General features: G+C 37.7%; 1 protein-coding gene across 1 annotated transcript; it reads right to left on the bottom strand.

The window, feature by feature from the left end:
* Window positions 1-2,372: 2,372 nt before the first annotated feature.
* fam163aa (family with sequence similarity 163 member Aa) lies at window positions 2,373-19,183 on the bottom strand. Its single transcript, XM_057333767.1, has 4 exons — window positions 18,822-19,183; window positions 5,089-5,208; window positions 4,840-4,954; window positions 2,373-3,943 (listed from the first exon to the last, which is right to left on the bottom strand). Exons 3-4 carry the CDS (start codon window positions 4,930-4,932, stop codon window positions 3,575-3,577), a joined length of 462 nt encoding a protein of 153 aa, XP_057189750.1. The 5' UTR covers window positions 4,933-4,954; window positions 5,089-5,208; window positions 18,822-19,183; the 3' UTR covers window positions 2,373-3,574.
* Window positions 19,184-20,732: the final 1,549 nt, after the last annotated feature.

Below are 20,732 nucleotides of genomic sequence, written 5' to 3'. Positions count from 1 at the left end.
GTTACAGTTTATGGCACAGACTGTTTTAAAACTAATTTCTGTAATACAACCTGCTTGTTTTGGTCAGCCGGCCAAACAAAGCCGAGTTAAGAAGGTGAAATCTAAAAGAGAAAGAGAGCGAGAGGAGGTGGTGAAGCAGGGCGGGGGAGAATGTTATTAGTAATTGAATGAAGGGAGGAGAAAAGTGTCACTGTGTTCAAAGGTTGCTGTTTGGAGGAGGGGCCAGAGTTTCATCATGAACCTGCGAAACAAATAAACATACTATTCGAAGGTGTGAGCGGCATGTCATGTCCATATGTTAAGTGTGTCTCTTATTACGGCCGGACACTCCAGTCAAACCTGGGCACGGAAATGCACCAAAAAGCAAAACAATGACCAAACTCTTTCAAATGTGGATGCAAGAAATGCACGTTTGCACATGATTGTTTTATATGTTTAACCTCTGCAGACAGTGACCTGTACCCGTCAGATATCTGTATCTACACTCTTAGAACTGTGTGTTGTTAATATGATAAAATTATATGATGAATAGTTGTTAAAATATATCTTTTTTAAAATCTGCTATAAATTAGAAAAAGCTTGTAATAATAAAAAATAACTTGTAGAATTTGCACGAAATGTTTTAAGTAAACTTTGCTGCTATAATTCAAGTACAACTTACTAACCAGAATAATGTCAATTCTACTCATTAAATACATTTAGTTTTTGTTAAAATATCAAGTAAATGCTACTTAAAGTAAACAAAAGAAATTAAATAATAAAATTGAGTTGGATTTACTTACTAATTAATTAAAATTGCTTAAACAAAATAATTAAAATCTTAACAACCAAAATGAGTAGATTTTATTCCCAAGATGTTTACGTTATTTTAACTCCATTTTTTGTTATATAAAAAGTATATTTTAATAATTTATTTTCACAAAATCTACTACGGCACATAATCATTTTTTTCACTGTAGAGAAACTTGAAACAGTGATTGCATTAATATCTGCAAAGACAATAGAGAGATGCATAACAGGCCATCAGTTTATTTCAAATGTATTTTACACTGAAGGTTACTGTAGATTATGTTATAAATTATTCAAATACATGATAGATTATACACTGTAAAGAATGATTGCGATAATTAGTTATCACAACTCAACATTTTGAGTTAAGTTAACTTCTCTAGATTTAACTTGTTGAGATAAGTCAAATATCAACGTTTATCATGGCTGCACACAGATTTTACTTATTTGATTTTTTGATTTCATAGTAAAATTAGATATATAGACTCAAGTATTGACGTGTGGTGTTATGCAGGTAAAAACCCTGCTGCCTATATTCGTCATTGAAAAGCTTCATAATGCTGCAGAGTGACATTCTTCTCCATGTACGGTATTTCTAACCTGAAATGAGATGTGCTGTATAAAGCAGCTATTCATTTAACAAGAACTCAAACAAGTCTTTCAACTAGTCGAAGTCAATACGCAGACCATAACAAACTTTCTGGACACACCCTTTCTTACAGTCATGCAAATATTCATTTCAGCAGAACACTAACCTGCCAATCTTTTCAATTTCAAAGCAAAGCTAAAGGTTACAACAAGAACATCTAAGGTGTTGACAATAATAAATGAGGTGTATTGTTTATTATTATTTTAATTAATAATAGCAATATTTCTTTTGAAGCAAATAGCTCCTTGGGGTAAAAAAAGTTCACAGTGGAGTCAGTAAATCTGAGTGATATTTGTTTTAAAATGATACCAGAGGCACTTAGATATGCTTTTACACTGTGCTTAATTTGTTTTTTTTAAACAATATGGTATAAATATTATTTGTGTGGTTCTGCAAAAGGATTATGATATTAATAAGGGAGAATCGCACAATTAACGACAACAAAGAAGTATAGACAAATGACGTAAGGTTGTACTGTATTTGCACAGTTTTGTAGTTAATGCTAATGCTAATTAGCTTACATGATATAACAAGGAACATTTACAGCATTTATATCTTAGTTGATTTCAGCTTTTAATAATCTAACGCATCTTAAAATCACTGGGTGTAAGTGTCAACGTAATGCACAGTAAACTAACATGAACAACTGTATTACTGTTGAAAAAACAGCATATGCTGGGTTAGGTTTTGATGCTGGAAATGGTTTAAGATGGTGAGGAACCAGCACATGACCAGCTTAAGCCAGCACAAACCAGCAAACCAGCATCAAAACATACCTAACCCAGCATATGCTGTTTTTTTCAATAGGGTTGGCATTAACAAGGATTAATAAATGCTTCATGCTAGTCAACACATTTACAAATGCAATCTTCTTGTAAAGGGTTATACTTGACTCAGAAATAAACGTGACACGAAACGCGTCAATCATTGAAATAATCTTTATATACATGTATTTGTATAGAGGTGAAATGGCGTTTATTATTCTGATCACAATTGACCGATTATATAAAAGTCTACAGGCATTTAGAAATGCTTCAATTATATTCAAAGCCATTCTGTGAAATATGTGGACTACTCTTTATTTCTCAATGTCTTAAACCACAGACTCATACAGTTCCTCGTGTTTGCCAAAATGTATTCACATGTAAAACAGAAGTGCCAGTGATTTAAAACTAACAAAGAGTGCTTCTTCAAACAGTGTGGATATAGACGTCACAATTCATTATTAAAACAAAACAGATTGCATAAATACATCTGCAAGAACAAATACAAATAAGTTAAATAAGTTTTATAATTATGCCATAATATTGCATATACAGGGACGGACAGGCATTACATTTTGTTTTCAGTATGATCATCATCTTCCTGTCATTGACTGAAAGAAGTTCTTTGAAAAAGTTATTATTGGGATTGCACTGTAAATTATATCCTGTGATACTGGAGATGTCAGTAAAAGCACTTAAATGTATACCTCACATAGAATTGAAAGATCCTAATACGTATGTCACCATGGGATAACCCCAAAAAACAAAACAAAGTGAGACTCAACAACATAATACTTCCACTTCTTGTGAACAGTAAAAGACTACGGTAATATTCAGCACTTAAAGGACAAACCAGAATCAAGTGTGAAGGGTTAAGCATAAACTGTAATGGAGGATATTCAGATCAAAACATGATATTCACTCTCAAAATGCTAGCTTTTTCGAAAGCTATTAAATACATCTTTAAAGTCAACAGGTTCAGTGGAATACTTGCCTTCTTTGTCATTATCGATGACAGCGACGGAAATACTTCATATGACCCGGGCTGTTCTATTTCATCTGAAAAGCTCTTCCGTCAGCCTTTAAGATTAAAATAAAAAACGTCAAACACTTAGCCCTCGAACAACAAATAGCCCTCAATGTGTGCAGGAGACGACACACCACTAAAACCGTGGAAAAACAAAAGAATGGAACGGACGATAGAAATTGACCTCATACGTGTAGATCAGAACTGTGTGTAAGACTAAAATGCCATCCAATAGATCTTTTGCCCCTTTGGCTCCATGGAGATGACGCGGCCCCGGGTGCTCTACAGATGGCCGGTTGATACCTGGTCCATGGTGGGAAACCTGTCCCTGGGTCCACTTCCGTGTCAGACATCAGTGCTGATGGCTCGTGTGTTGGTGTAAAAGTCTGGCGTACTGCGATGGCTCAGCATGGGACCGTACATGGCGGCCAGACCGAGGGCGGTGGCGCCGTGATTCTCGTAATGAGTGGGCATGTAGGATAAGCGTTCGCCGCCGTTACGCATCTCATCCATGCCACGGGGGTAGTAGGGCGAACAGGTGGGGCAGTAGTTGTGCGATGTAGTGGGGTCGTAGGGCAGGGAAAGAGGTGTGACGGCCACCCCGGCCACCCCGTCCACCCCTGGTGCGCTGCATGCGTTGCAGGCAAACTGCGGCTGAGGATCTCCGACTGAACCCGCCTCCCCTTCAGAATCATTCCTCTTACAGCAATAATACTGACGTGAAGAAAAGATTGAAAGTATATAGAATTAAAATACAACATGAATCGTTTGAAAACATTTTCATACATTCTTTTAACAGTTGTTTGATTCTTAATTTATGTTTCATTTTAATTCATTTTTGGGAATTATGTTATGTCATTTTAATTTTTAATAACCCATTTAATAGCTTGTTTTCATTCTAATTTTATTATTTATTTTTTCAATAGATTAGATAAACTGATACGACAGGATTCTCTCATTTTTACAGAGATTTTAACTTTTATTTGACTGTTTATATGGATGTAAATAGAGATTCTATTATACAGTTGTTTATTTTGTATGCATGATTTTTATATTTTTATTTTTAACATGCATTTGCGTGACCATATCTACAGTATATAATGTATATAAAAATATATGGAAATATATAGACATATTAAAAGTGAGATAGTTGCATCTATATCCAGCAAAGGTGTTTGTGATACTACAGATCCCGCATTAAGTGCGGTTAGATAAAATCATTGTGATCAGACAATTGTATTTGATAGCCGTGACAGGCCTATTGTACACAGAACAGTTCAGTCTTCAACAGCTCTATACAGTAAAAGGCCACACAAGGCCACACAAATGGAAAAAAGGGGCAGTTGGGCCTAATGGTTAGAGAGTCAGACTCGTGATCAGAAGGTTGCCGGTTCGATTCTCAGGGCCGGCGGGTAACAACTGAGGTGCCCTTGAGCAAGGTAGCTTGCAGTGATAGCTGCCCACTGCTCTGGGTGTACGTGTGTTCTCTACTCACTGGATGGGTTGAATGCAGAGGTCACATTTCGGATATGACATACCTGACAAATAGGTCACTTTCACTTTTCACAATCTTTCAGGACCCCACAATGTACTTAACATGCAATATTCACCTGGAGTCTACAGTAACAAAGCACTGCAATGATAGAAAGAAGTATCACTGTTGCAAGAATTCCTCCGGTTATGACAACAGTTCCAGCTGTCATCCGACCAGATCTCCATCAAACCCTTAAAGGCAGATGGAAACAGAGAGAGAGAGAGAGAGAATTGTTGAAACTCCATTTCCATATGTAAAATCAGACAGATACTGTCCATTAACAAGTCCACAAGGCAACGTGAATGACAATGTGCATGACGCTTACATTAGAAGAGAGCAGAGGAGAGACGAGACGAGACCACAGAGAGTTTGGACTGCTGCTTCTTCTGATGTGCAGATCATGGGTTGAAGGCACTCGGCTGTACTCTACTACAGTTTCTGGATACTGCAAAACAAGTCAACAGAAAACCTGTAATGTGAGCACCAGAACAATAAATTTAAAAAAAGCTTCGGTTTGAGCAATAAAACGACAAACGCAATAGCCGAATAGCAATTTCATCCACATGGAGGCAGTATAATATAAGCTTAAGATTCAGTCTGTGTTCATCTCTATTGGTGTTAACAGAGCAAATGTCATGCGTTCGATCGGCAGAGAACACACTGATAAATAAAAACATGTCTAGATTGAATCCACTGAAAGTCACTTTGGATAAAAGCCTCCGTCAAATGCGTAAATGTATAGGCCTACATGTAAATACTTCTACAGCATCCCAGTACTGTAAGTATGTTTACTTCAGTTTAGCTTTTCCACTTAAAATACAACTTGTGTGGTATTTTAAAAGTGCACTAAATATAGAATATTGTGATGCCTCTTTACCTGTAATGCGTTCTTTTAGATTTCACAGCTATAGAGCAAACACCAAACATATATGGACAGAGAAACACTGTTAAATATTTTTTTGCATGCCGGATTTTTTAAAAATAGAACCAAATTGACTGTCAGGTTTTGTGAGAAAGAACCCAGCTGCAGACAGCATGTTTCGAAAAAAAAATACTTTATTAATAAGAGAAAACACCCACAAGGGGCAAAAACAGGGAAACTAGACGACTAGACAAACTCAAATCACAAAACTTGGTTCTTGCAGGACAAGGAAAACAAAGCAGCGCAAATCGTATACAAGAAAACACAAGGCAGCATACCAGAATAAATCAGCCCAAGACGGCAAACACCAGACCAATAAATAAGGGAGCAGACTTGGGGCAGGTATGGGGCATGAAATAATGGGATAACTAATGGAGCCCCTCAGAGATGGCTTATTTTTGTAGGCCAACCCGGAAGTAAGCGCCGCGCTGGTTCCCTCGACAGAAAGCCTATGCATCTTTCCCAGACTTTTGGAAGATCGCAAAAAATAAGCTCTGTGATTTACAAATGTGCATGATGTTTACACGTTTTGTCTATCAAGATAATCTTTACAGATGAACACAATATTTGCTCTTTTTGAAGCCTAAATAGAATCGGCAGAAGTAAAAAGCAGTCGCTTTTAGCAACTTGTTAGCAACCGCCGTTTTAAAGACACAATAAAGGTTTAAACAATCACAAGCAGGTTATAACTGGTGTGTTTCATGTCATAGATTAAAACGTGAAAATATTTAGAGGTTTTGTTATCCAGACCTTATTTCAGGCGATTTACCAAAAACCCATTACAAAAACCCATAGGGCCCTATCGTACACCCGACGCAATGCGGCACAAGGCGATCTAAGTGCATTGTCTAAAGCTGAGTCTAAAGCGCAAGTGTTTTTGCTAGTTTCAGCCCGACGCAGTTCTCATTTTCCCGTCCTGCACTGCGTTGTTTAATTAGCAAATGCATTTCGTGCTCATTTGTGCGCCCATGGGCGTGCTGGTCTAAAAAAGAGGTGTGCTCAGGCGCATTATTGGCGCGTTGCTATTTTGAGAAAATGAAAATAGACCGCGCCACAGACCAACTCAAACCTGGTCTTAAGTCAATGGCCCAATATTTTTTCTGTTATTTAAAGAGCGCTTTAGTAGAAAATGCTACTAAATGTTAAACTAGCAAAAGTGGATTGAGCTTTAGACAATGCGCTTAGATCGTTAAAATAGGGCCAATAGACTTTGGGGCAATGCTAACTCGCTTCTGGGGGTGGCAAACAATAATGCGTCATCTCTGAGGCACTCTACACAGGAAACAAGGGGGCGGGGTCATAACGAGACAGGGAGAACACATGGCATACAGAAACAAACAAAACACAGGGCTGTCACGATCATCTGCTAACGAACCAAAAAAATTAGGGAGACCGTGACACTAACATTACAAGTTATTTTCATTTAATATTTGACATTTTGTCCAGCAATAATTTGCTGTAACTTAAATGATTTTGATGAGAAGAAATGAAAAAAGTTGTTAGTACTGTAAATGTTTTACAGTATGGAGTTTGGGTTATATATCTTGTTCAAGGGCTAAAGTAGTCAGCCCCCACTACATAACTACAGAAATGTACATTCATTATTTAAAAAAACAAATGCTAAGATATAGCTTGATTTATAGCTCATTTTATTTTTATGTTATCAGTATCAAATGTGTAATTGGGCCAGTGAAACACCTTTACATCTGCACCTTTAAAAGTACAAAACCAAAACCAAAATGATGACAAACCTACAATAAACAGAGAGAGATAGTATTGCTCCTTAGCATCCCGAAAAAAGGAAAATTAACAAAAAAAACGCGATTGTCCCTTTATTCACATCACAGTGTCCCAGCGCACAGTATTTCATCCATCGGGGATTTTCTGCCACACGTCCTCTTCCTGTTTCGGAGTAAAAGCACTAAATTATAAACAGGACTGTTGGAATGCTAATGCTGTTAAAAGCAATGTGCCATCTATTCTCTGTGGAATGTGTCCAAGCACAGTGCCTGTCCTCTTCACTCCAAACTCAGTACTGGGGTCTGCTGTAGATGTGGAGGTCAAAGCACTCCATCATCACAGCACTGACAGAAATACACCGCTGATTAGACATGTTTGGACAATTAGACATAGCTGATGAGTTGGACAATAAGGTCACTGTAAGTACACTGAGCACTTTTCTTATGTGTGGTGATACAGCCCTACCAACCTAATAAGGTGATTTCTGCACCAAAATGCACGGCGACCTTCTTGGCAACACCCCAAGCTATTTTTTAGCAATGCAAGCACAGCTCCTTTGTACCTACACACGGAACGGCTGAAATATCCACAACTTTTGCCAAGCGTACGTTTCAGCACTATTTGTCAAATTACGAAACCTGACAAAAACTGTACCATCAATTTGGCTTCTTTGGCTCAAATAAGGCTAAAAAGTCATATTCAAGGCTGAATCAGATACCCGTCCAAGAGAAAGAAGATCAGGCTATGTCTTTACCAATTAAGCAATATTTACCTGAAACTTGGGACTACCCTACCCAGATCGCAAGCGACCATTAAATCAATGTTAAAAATGGTTGATTTGTCAGTGTTAATAGCATTGAATTAATATCACTTTTGCGCCCGCAATTAATGTAATCAAACCACCATTATGGCGATCAGTGTTTGCATTTACTGGACATTGCAGAGGACTCTGAAGCAAAAAATGTATTATTAAGCTTTACATTTGTTCTCATGTCCACAGAGTTTATATATAGGTTAAGTCAGACCCATGAAACGAAAATGCTGTATGATGTAAACTAGGTGCGGAAGAAATTAAGAGACCATTCCGTTTTTCTGAATTTACTATTTATAGGTATGTGTTTAGGTAAAATGATCATTTAGATTCTATGGCAAGCCAAATTTAACTAGTAAAAATGCAATTACAGATATGAAGAATACACATTTCTGCGGGTGATGACGTGATTGCTGGTGTCAAGAATTCACATTTTTACTAGTGAAAATTTAATTACTTTTATCAAAAATAGTAATTGTTACTAGTAGAAATTCCATTGTTGATATCAAGAATTATAATTTCTACTAGTAAAAATTGAATTGTTGATATCAAAAATGCATATCGTGAGAATGATTAAAAGCTAATTCGGCTTGCCATAAGATTCAATAGGTCTCGCATTTCTTTATTTGCATTCATTTAAAGAAATTTTTGAAACAGGTCAAGATAACAGAAAAGATGCTCTGTATTTTTCAGATCTCAAATACTGAAAAGAAAACAAGTTCATATTCACGTTTAAGCAACACAGCAGTCATATTTGTACATGATGTATTTAGGAAAAGTTCAAAACAATTTTTTTAATGCGATAACCTGGGTTTTTATTACAGTTTTCACGTGTCTTGTCATGCTGTCAGTCTCTCACATTGCTGTTAGATGACTTGAGGTTTGATTTTGTTGAAATTCAACAGACACCGGACTGGAATGACCACAATACATCTAGAGATGCTGATTTGAAATGAACATTTGGAACGGTCTCTTTTTCCATGGCCGTAAAAAATGACATTCTTACTAAGGGTCTTTGTCTTGTTTTGTAGTACAAATATCTAAACATTCTTAAATCGAAATACAATCACTTTATGGTAGTTTATGGTAAAAACAAGCAAAATAAACCTGTCCATGGGGTGCGAAAAATAAACTTTAAATTTACTTGAATAAACTAAATTCAAGTAAATTTTGCTTGTTTTTCCCATAAACTTACTTCATTCTTACATTATTTTTCATAAAACAAGACCAAATACCTTCGGTCACTTTTCTTGTCAAGTAATTGTATATTGATTTAGTTGCAGATATTTTCACTAAAAACAAGACAAAAATGCTTAGTAAGAATGTCATTTGGGTTGCACGTGCATGTGAGGAGATGTCGGCTGAGATCCGGAGCAAAAAGAGGTGTGACCGGGGTCAGGCCTTGTCAGCGTAGTCGTTTATCACCCGGCTCACTTTATTACACCGACGAGTCTGCAGATCGATAGGCAGATGCTCGTATATCTCCGTTGCCGTGGTATCCAGGGCAGCTGACCCACTTCTCCCCAAATACCCCTTCACGCCCCTCCTCTGTCCAGCCCATCTTCTCCTTTATCCACTCTTTTCAGATGGTCGCTAGACCACGTTGCAAAGGCGCCAGATACTGCATCAACATTCTCACGTCAACTGGGAAAATGTGTGTGACAAGGCAAAAAAGCACCAACGCAGACAAAAGGAAACGAACTTCTTGTGTATGACATCATAAATCTGATCAGATCTTTCATATTTGACAGTTTTTATAGGCTTCATCTCTCTGCTTCCCAGCTGCTTGGTATTCTTTATACTTTTGCTCTCTCTCTCCTTGCCTCCGCTCGCTTCCTGAACACGCTGTCCTCCCCTGGCTGCTTCTTAAGGAGCCTAATGATGACACTTCAGTGCTCTGGAAGAGTCTGTCCGGCCCGTCTTTCCTCCAGCACACGGATGGACTCTTATCTGACGGTTCAATCTGACCTCTTCTCTGTCTCGCAGTGCTCGACCCAGTAGCTGTGGGGCTCCTGGTGACGCAACAAGTCAGGAGAGTGAAAGTCAAAGCAGATCAAACATGAGCAGTGCAAACATCATTAACTTTAATGAAGGATGTAGTGCAAACCATCACATCCATGTCCCCGGACGGAGGCTGTCATGTAACTGCTGTTGGCAAGACGTCTGTTAATGAACGCTTTGAGAGTCCTCCGAGTGATCGCACAAACAAGAAAAGCTCAACAACTGATAGATATCACACAATGCAGTTAGTTTTACTAATGTACATCACAAACACACCTGTATCAGGGAATGTAACAGCTGTGTGCACGTCCGTCAAATGTCTTCGGCGTAAAGATGCAGATGCAGAAGATGGTGAAGTTTGTCAATACCCTTGACTTAGATAAAGATCAGATCACATTTTATGACAAATTTATTCAGAAAACAATGAAATTCCAAAAGGTTCACAAACTTTTTCTCGCCACTGCATGCGTTGTTCCAAACATTTCTTTGCTGTATTTTAAATAATGACGCCTCGGTTATCATTCTCTTTCTCAGAAAGAAAAAAACCTACGATGAAAGTGAACGGTGACTGACGTTTTTCCAACTCACAATAGTCACATGAATTAACCTTTACCTTTAAAGGAACAGTTCACTCAAAAATGAAAATTCTGTCTTCACCAACTCGCCCCCGTTGCCCACCATAGGATGAAATACTTTATAAATGTCTTTGTTCTGGTGAACACAATAGAAGATATTTTGAAAAATGTAGGAGACCGTTCTGGGGCACTCCTGTGGTAGTCAATGGTGGCCAAGAACTGTTTGGTTACAAGCATTCTGCCAAATATCTTTCTCTGTGTTCATCAGAAGACATTTGGACAGATTCATAACAACTCGAGGGTGAGTAAATGATGACAGAATTTTCATTTCGGGTGAACCGTCCCTTTAAGCATTAAAGGTAAGTAATGCAGTAATGCAAATGTAAGTGTGGTTTATAACCAGTGTTGGGTGTAACTAGTTACTAAGTAATTAGTTACTGTAATTTAATTACTTTTCCCTTGAAAAAGTAAAGTAAGGGATTACTCTTATTTTTTCTGTAATTTAATTACAGTTACTTCTGATGTAATTAAAGTAAATACTTTGTGCAATATGTGTGTGTGCAGAAGAGGAATTTACATCAAAATTCAAAGTCTAACTTTAAAATCCGTGCTTTAATGTATAATTCTCACATTTGTAATACTTTGGTCAGTTAATAATACTACTTTATGTAGTTTTCTATTATTTATTTGAATGAATTAAAAGAGCCGTTTCATGTCTATCCTTGAATCACTTAACTCATCAAGGTTGATATATGATATAGAAAGTAATTAGTAATAAGTAACTAAATACTTTTTGAAGAGAGTAACTTGTACAGTAATCTAATTACATTATCGAATGTGTAATTTGTAACTAGTAATTAATTACTTCTTCAGAGTAACTTACCCAACACTGTTTATAAGTTACTCAACCCCAAGATCAATGTCTTTTAAGTGGCTTTGTATAAGTGACCGCTGCTGAAGTGTGTCAGGTAACAGCTGACCGGCGTATGCCCATACATACTGTCTTAAATACTCCCCAGTATCAGTCATCTCATCTCTGCCACTGTCACTGGGAGATGTCAACAGAGGACCGAGTCACCGAGACTGTGAGCTGAAGCAGCTCTGTGCCGGTCATATTCAAGATTCACGACTCCCTCAGATCCCACTTTCTCTTTCACTCCTTCCACCATCATCAACTCTGAAGATCAAATCATTCAACTTTCATCTCTCGTGGCTCGATCGAGGTTAAACTAAAAAAAAAAAATGTTATTCCTATTTTTTTAGTTCTCTTATCCAGCACTACTGTATATTACATCTAATAAGCAGTCTGACATTAAAAACAAACAGCATTGCAGAGACTTTTTGTTTTGCGTAATAAAAATGTTCTCCGATGTATGCCGCAGCCTCAGCCTATGTGCCGGCGGGTCTCTGCTGGCTGATTTATAGACGGCCAGCATGCACATCCCGCCCCAAGGACAAATCAAGAGACAGCTTCAGATGTCAGGCCATGAAACAGCTGCTGACTGCGTTCTTATTCAGCAATCGCCACTGCCCCTCTTAAGTCACCGCCGTTTATTTAAAGCACAAAGTGAGGCGTGCTTTTATCATTCGGATGGACACAAGACTCGTGCTTCATTTTGATATTGGTATGCCACAAACAGAAAGCAAACATTACTCAAGATTGCAAAACCTTTGAATGTCACCACCATGGATTTTCAACATAAACGTTTTTGTCGTTTATAGGTTAAAAGTATAAAAAGCATACAGTAAGTAATGTTGACTAAAATGTATCTTAGTGCTGTGGTAATTAATCGATTTATATTACTGATGCACCGATATTTCATTTCTAAACCGATAGAAAGTCGATTATTTGGAGTGATATCTGCCGATGCAAATTCTGAAGAATAAATTAATATTTCTTAACTTTCATATAACGAATATTCGTATTGAACATCAAACTGGTGATGTTTCTTAACATTTTCTACTGTACATACAGAGCATAAATTCATTGCATTTTCCTCTCCTCTTTTGATTGACGCCATATATCGGCCCTGATCATCCGCTGTTTTTAAAGTATTAGCCGATAGCTGATAGTGTGAAAATGTGCATGTATCGACCGATACCGATTATCGACCGATGTATTGGTGCATCTATAGTTTATGTAATATACAGTATGTGTGTGTGGTGTGTATATTATATGTATCAATAAACAAACAAACATAGGCCTACGTATATATTGTTATAGTTTGGTTCCAAAATGAGAAAAAAAATCAAAAATCATGTTTTTTATTATGTTATCGTGTCTTTGTTGTGTTTTATTGTGCTAGCTAGCTGTATTTTTTGAGTAATTATGGCTTAAATCTAAACAAACCAACTGTAGTTTGATATCAGTTTGAATGCACAAAAAAAAAACATGATTTTTGAAAAACATTAAAAACAGAGTTATCTCATTTTGGAACCAAACTCTTCATATATTTATACATAATGTAAATTATTTAAATATAATTATAAACATATAAATAAATCAGTACTTTGGCACAATAACACTTATTTTTGAGCGCTGCTTGATTAGGGGTCGTTCACATTTTGCGTCTTTGGCGTGTGGAAATTCGTTATTTTAAAGGCGCAGTTTTTGATTTACAGCGGCCACTAGCGTTGTATTATAGATTTGCAACGAATCTCTCAGTCCAAACACGACGGTGGCCACCACAGTACAAAAAGTTGTCGTTCTCATGTTGACGCAGGGAAGAGATCATGCGGGCATTAGAAAGACTGTAGAAAGAGCGATGACTTATTTATCACATCAAATAAAAGGTTTGTGGATTTTAAGTTTAAAAAGAAGGATAAACGTCAGGCAGGAGCTATAGGACCTGTGTTAATATTATAAAGACTTTCCAGAAGAGGCGTGTTAAGACCCAAGGCTTTTAGCGGAGATACTCACAGATATCTATGGAGATACTTTCCAGCAGAGAGACGTTGGAGAGAAAGATCATCTAAAAATCACCCCCGAGGAGGTTGCTTTGATTCGGATCAGTACGTGAGTAACATACTAACACCAAGATATGTTGTTGTAATATTAGCTGTGTGACGGAGCAGTTTTGAGCGTCATTGTTTATCTGGAACTGCTTTAATATTGTACTCGTCCAGATACCGGAGAGAGAGAGCGAGAGCGCGCTGGAGCTGAAACTGGAGAGAGCGAGAATGCGTTTTATTCTTTTACTCAATGATGAATAAACTTTCAGTTAATCCGTGGGTCACATGCGTTCCGAACCGGAGAGCACGATCCGTACGGATCACGAATCATCCGCGATCCATTTCACCATGATACCGCAGCGGAGAGGAAGAGAAAATGCGCGTTGTAGAGTTGTTTGTCCGTTTAGGGCTGCTGTACAAAACATGGTGGCGAATTCAATGTATGTAGGCCCGCTCTGTACGTAGATATAAATAGCTTATTACAAACATAACGGTTCATTACGTAAGGTCTTTATACACCTCTGAAGAAATAGTTTTGTATATTATATTGCATTTCCGTCAATAGATCCTCCTAAAAACCCCGTATTGTTCCTTTAAATGTAGACGCGCAGCAACCGAATAGTTTTTGTTTTCATAGAAGAAAATGCAAACAAACATGTACATGGTTGTACAAACTATACCTTCCAGCCACAAAAACACTTTCTTTCTCAAAAGTTACAACTATATGACATTTTCTTACATTTTGCATGAAATATTTTGGACCAAATCCTTGATAAATGCAAGTTGTTTTTTAGTAAATTTTCTTAATTGACTGTATATACTAGGGTTACGGTGCTACGGTAGCATCGCAATGCTAAAGCTTCAAAATACCCGCGATGCCTCTCTATTTTTGAAACGGTAGTATCGTAGTACCGTAGGTTGCATATGTGCATTAATATGTATTTGAACACTTACATCTGCCTTTTTGCGGTGTTTATCTCCTAAATGAATGTGTGTTTTGAATGTCTCGGATGAGTTAATGATTCAAAGTGGCGATTTGAACGTGTTGGTTAAATGATTCACTAACTGAGTGGAAAATTGACGCCCCCTACTGGCCGTTTTAGTTCTGCATTTAAAGTAAGCCTAATATTTCCCTTTATAAAGACTGCTGTATCAATTAAATTAGTCCAACATTTGAATTAGTTCCTACGTGAAAATGATCTAGTGTACTTTAGTATTTACTACAGTAAACTACTCAAACTCATAGATACTAGTGTTTTTGAGTCTTATCATAGTAAATATTTAAGTATACTGCAGTATTTATAGTATTTACAAATGACTAAATGTAAATGTATTTGCTACAATTTATCCAATTACTACAGTTACTACAACAACATATTCTAGTGCAAAGTATAATACAGTTTACTATAGTAAATACAAAATGTTTAATCTAAATCTGTGTTTTTTGTATAGATTTGAAGTATATGGCGCAGCATCGTGATACTACTTGGTATCGAGATACTTCAGCTGGTATAGTATCGTAAGACATGTTTATGGTACCGTGACAACCCTAGTATATACTGTACATTTATATAAATGACATTGAAGGAATCCAAAAGTAATCAAACTACATTACTTTTATATTTTGGTGCTTGGATCAAGTTACTGTTACGAAGTAATTCGTAATTGCTAGATTTGACATTTTCCCAAGTCTGCATACATACTGTACATACATACATATACATATATATACTGTATATGTTATTGGATGTTACTGTTGCAAAATCAACTAATTACATCAAACAGAAAGATATTGCGTATTTTTAATCTAAGAAAAACAACATTGGCAGAAAAGTAAAAATTAAGTCACATTACTAAATCAATAGGCAATTTGCTGCTGAAAACCAACCACCCGAAACACTGTCATGAACTGCTGCTATGCTAATAGACTCAGTCAGATAAAAAATCAACTTGATTACTTCTCTTCGCACAGTAAGCAATATTAAGCAGATGAGTCAGATTCTGTACGCTTTGTTCACTCACAAACGCATTATAATTCGTTTTTGATCTGCGCTACATCACTCAGCATCAGCAGCAAACAGAAACCGGCACAATGACACTGTCGAGAGAGGTTTCTCCTGAAACTGAGCTGATTTGTGATGTCACATATAACAACACTGTGGGGAGACAGATAGTAAGGTGAACGTCTTTCTCCATTATTCAAATGAATCTCTCCTCCGCACTGGAGACACGGAGAGACAGGAGCTCTGATGATTTTTGAATGAATCCCTTTTCCTGATATATCCACTGTTGAATAATGGCATGAATATTTTGGCGGGGGGGGGCTTTAACTTTGCGCTTGAAATCACGGCGAGCCTGCAATTTTAAAGTCAGCCCTTTTCAATTATTCAAATATCATTCCTGTAACAATATTTTTCCATCACCAGGCAATTTAGCCAGGTAGTGAGGGAAGGAGTTTACCCCCATTCTCTTCAAAAAGCACTCATCTCGCCTGTGTATGGAGAGAATATATTTGTGTCCGAATCCGGGACGGTTGCACGGATTGCAAGAAATGAATGCAGGAGAAAGTCATGATTATGGTCAAGATATGATTATGGCCCAGTTTCACAGACAAGGCTCAGCTTAAGCCAGGACTATGCCTTAGTGCAATTAGGATATTTAAGTCGCTTTTATAAATATGCCTCAGTAAAAAACATTACTGGTGTGCATCTTGAGACAAAGCAATGGCACTGATATATTTTAAGGTATGTCAGTGCATGTTCATTTCAGTTAAGACAACTCAAACTTTCATTTTAGTCTGGGACTAGCCTTAAACCTTGTCTGGGAAACCGGGCATATATACAGTATACATGCATATATATATATATCATTTTCTCTTTAAGCTAGTATTACTTAAAGGGACAGTTCACCCAAAATAAAAATTCTGTCATCATTTATTTACCGCTCAAAACCTGCATATATTTCTCAATTCTGTGCAACACTAAAGAAGATATTTTGAGAAATGTCTTAGTGGTTTTGTGCCAACCAATGGAAGTCAATGGGCTCCAATGTTTGGTTTGCCAACATTCTTCAAAATACATTTGCGTTGTGACAATGTGGAAACCAAAGAAAGTCATACAGGTTTGGAATGACATGAATAATAGGGGTGGGTGAAAAAATCGATTCACATATGAATCGCGATCCAGTCCTCTAGCCATTCTTATCGATTCACAGATTTCAAAAAATCTATTTTCTAGTTAAAATAACAATTATTGATGTTGTCGGAACAAAAAGAGCGGTGCGGAACCCGGACAGTCGAGAGACCGCACAGCGATGGCGGGGCTAAAAGAAATACACCCCGTCCCATTTTTAGCGAGGTTTTGGAAATACTTCGGATTTTATCAAACTCTATGGTAAGAAGGAGCTTGACTTGACAAGACATATGCAATATTATGCATGCTTTGTAAAGCGAAGGTGAAGTCATTTGAGAACACTAAACATAAAGACTCACATCGAATGCCATCATTCCAGCAAAATGGAATAAAATCTAACCTCTTCACTGGCGCAGCCCTTTTTGAGCCTACCCGTGAAAACCCTCTGTTGGCATGAATTCTTTTTTGAAAGAAGAAAATGAGCAGATTATTGCAAAAAAAATCACAAAAAAATGTAAGTGATTTTGCAATGTTTATTGTAATAAAAAAACGATAAAAGCTTTGTTTTTCTTTTATAAAAAAAAAATACATTTAAAATAATTACGGATCAGCCTCAAAACTTCATAAGTCAAAGTCTCAAGGATCACCAATTGTTGTATCAAGTTTGGTCTTGATACATCAAATTTTGATGCGTCTGCGAGTTTTTTAGCTCCAATATTGCAAAAATCCACTAGGGGGCCACATGCTTTCCATTGGTTTTAACACTCGATCTGAAATTTGACCACAACAGACATTGAGATGCCTTTTTTTACTTTTCCAATTAACAGACACAATGAAAAAATACACAAGCACAGAAACAAAATAAAAACAACAACTTTGTATGAAACTATACGCACATAAACATTTTTAAGCCCACTCTTTAAAAAAAAAGAAACAATTACTCTTCCTACACACATTATTCTATTTATTCTAAACGGTGATGAAATATGTTTTCTAGAGACTTTCCAACGATATAATGTTTGTCACAGTACGATAAGAATTCACATGCAAAATCTTTAAGTAAATCAGCTGTCCCGGATACGGGACGGCGCCAGTTAAGGGGCTAAACACATATCACATCTCATTTTGAGAAAGAATCGTTATCAAAAACCGAAAAACCGCAAATCGATTTTTAATCGAATCGTGACCCCAAGAATCGATATGAATCGAATCGTGAGGTACCAAAAGATTCCCACCCCTAGTGAATAACCGATGAAAGAATTGTCGATTTTTGGGCGAACTATCCCTTTAATATCATAGCTTTGAGCTTTAAATAGCAATTCATGCAACAATGACAAAACAACCTCTCAGGAAAGCCGTTGTTGGGATCTTTCCCATCAAACAACCCACAGTGGGGTTTAGAGATAAACTTCGGGCTGTTCAGTTGAACATAGCTTGACTGAAAGAAGCACTCCCTCAGAACATCTGCCACGAGGACACTGCCGGAAAATCCAGCACAACAAACGCCAGGCCCCCTTGGCAGCATCACTGGCCTAGAAATCACGTCTCTACTAAAACAGCATCTGTGTATGTGTCGTGTCTGCTAAGAAAAGTCATCATATGCTTTCCCCAGTGGAAAACACGACTTCTGTGCCAAAAGCCAAAGTGCACAACTTGTATGCTGATGAGTGTGAGGGGCTTGCTGGCTAGTGAGCGCACTTTGTAGTGTCCGTTTCATGGCTCTTGCATGCTCGCTTTAGTGTGCGTGTGAGAGACAAAAAAGAAACATATATAGGCTACTTTGCTGATATGCATATATAGAGCATGCACCTGGACCCTGTATTCATGTATTTATTTATTCATGCAAAGAACACTTAAAGCAGACTAAAATATCCATATCAAACCATTTTAATACAACTGCATGACAGAAAATCACATACACATTACCTCAGAACCCGGTCCCGCCTCCTCTCAAAGGTTTGTAATGCAGGCTGTTATTCCACCTCACTGTCCTCGGTTAACGCTGTATCTGCTCACGTGAAGAAAGGCTTTGCTTCGTTAGCAAAAACGCACCGTCCACTGCAAAGCGAGCTGATGTGAAGGGATACGTCACATCATCACGTCCTGTAGTATCCCTCAGCCTATGTGCTGCCAAACACAACGTAACACACCGAAGCGCGCAGATGAATGAGTGGCGTTAGCGGGATTGCGGACGGACAGCGGGATGTTCATGTGTGAGGGCTGTAAAGAGAGCCGACGGTCCCTCGAGAGGATGCAACAGCCAGCGCGAGGATGTTGCGCGAGGGTCAACCCGCACCTTTATATGCGTTCAGTGACAGAGACGCGTATGAGCACGCACGTCAACGTTTCCCATGACCACCGACAGCTGTTCCCTTTACGCAAATTACGCCGCGTGGTTTTACTACAGTTACCATTTACTACAATAACCAGTTTAACTGTGCTATTTGTACTAAGTAAGGGATAATGTACACAGGGGCGTAGCCAGAACTTTTTTTAGAGGTGGCCAGGTAAGACCCGGCCAAAAATCCTTACAGACAGAAATTCTTTAACTTCTACTGTAATTTACACCAATTCTTCAATTACACATAGTTTGCTGGTCAAAAACATACACAAAGAACGTAACGTAAACCATTTATTTGCAATGCTTTCATGCGCTAACATTATTTTAAAATAATAATTTGCTAGCTACCCTGATAGCACACATCCATCTGGCTTACGTCTATTTGACATCTGCATTTACATCTGCAAGACATCTACAATACATTGTTTGCTCATCTGCAATACGTCTTGGAGATGTCTGCTGTCAGACGTCATATAGACTTCTAGAAGATGTCTGTAAGATGTTTATGATTTAGAATGGATGTAAAGCAGCTCTTTCTAAGATGTTTAGCAGATGTTTTTATTCAGCAGATCTCCAGATCTTTAGCAGATGTATTACAGACGTTCAGACGTCTCCGAGACATATTGCAGATGAGCAAACTACGTATTGCAGATGTCTTGCAGATGTAAATGCAGACGTCAAATAGATGTAAGCCAGATGGATTGTGCTATCTGGGTATCATTTGCAGTAAGTTAGCATTTTTTATAGAAAATAAACATTGCTGTACCCCAACTTAAACTTTCGCGAAAATGTAATTAATGAATGAAATCCAGTTAAACAAGACTGGTTTTACTGACCTGATCCTTCTGCTCGCGATGAACTTCCACGAAGCGGTTAGCAGCAGTTCAGCTATAGCGATCAGACTGTTTGCGTCAGTGCATCAGCGTATGACATCATATTAACGCGAGAGTAAAGTTCTCGCGTTACTTTTAGTGCATACGCACTCCGTAAACTCCGACACGCATCTTAAAACTGCTTTGCACAACAGAGGTGGCCAGATAGGTGGCCATCCATCATTCAGGGGTAGCCATGGCCACCCATGGCCACCATGTAGCTACGCCCCTGAATGTACAGGCAACCGGTTGTTATCGCAGAAATAAGCCCCGACAGTGTCGTCAGGTCTTGTATATTGTCTCACACTGAAAGGAAAAAATTAAAATTTTGTCATGAATTACTCATCCTCAAGTGGTTCCAAACTTGTATAGCCTACATTTTATTTGATATTCAAATTAATATCAAAATATTTGGATGAATGTCAGCAACTGATATGGGTCACCATTGACTACCACAGTAGAAAAATGTATTGTATATATATATTTTTAAATTAAATATTTTGAAGAATTTAGGAAAACAAATAGTTCTGGGACACCTTTGACTACCATTTTTTCACAACCCCAGAAATTGTTAAAATTCTTCTTAATATCGATCTTTTTGTTCAACAGAGCAAAGAACTTCAT

Source organism: Triplophysa rosa, linkage group LG5, assembly GCF_024868665.1.
Source record: "Triplophysa rosa linkage group LG5, Trosa_1v2, whole genome shotgun sequence".
NCBI lineage: Eukaryota > Metazoa > Chordata > Actinopteri > Cypriniformes > Nemacheilidae > Triplophysa > Triplophysa rosa.
The sequence above is the reverse complement of the archived record's forward strand: the minus strand, read 5'-3'. Positions and strand labels throughout refer to the sequence as shown.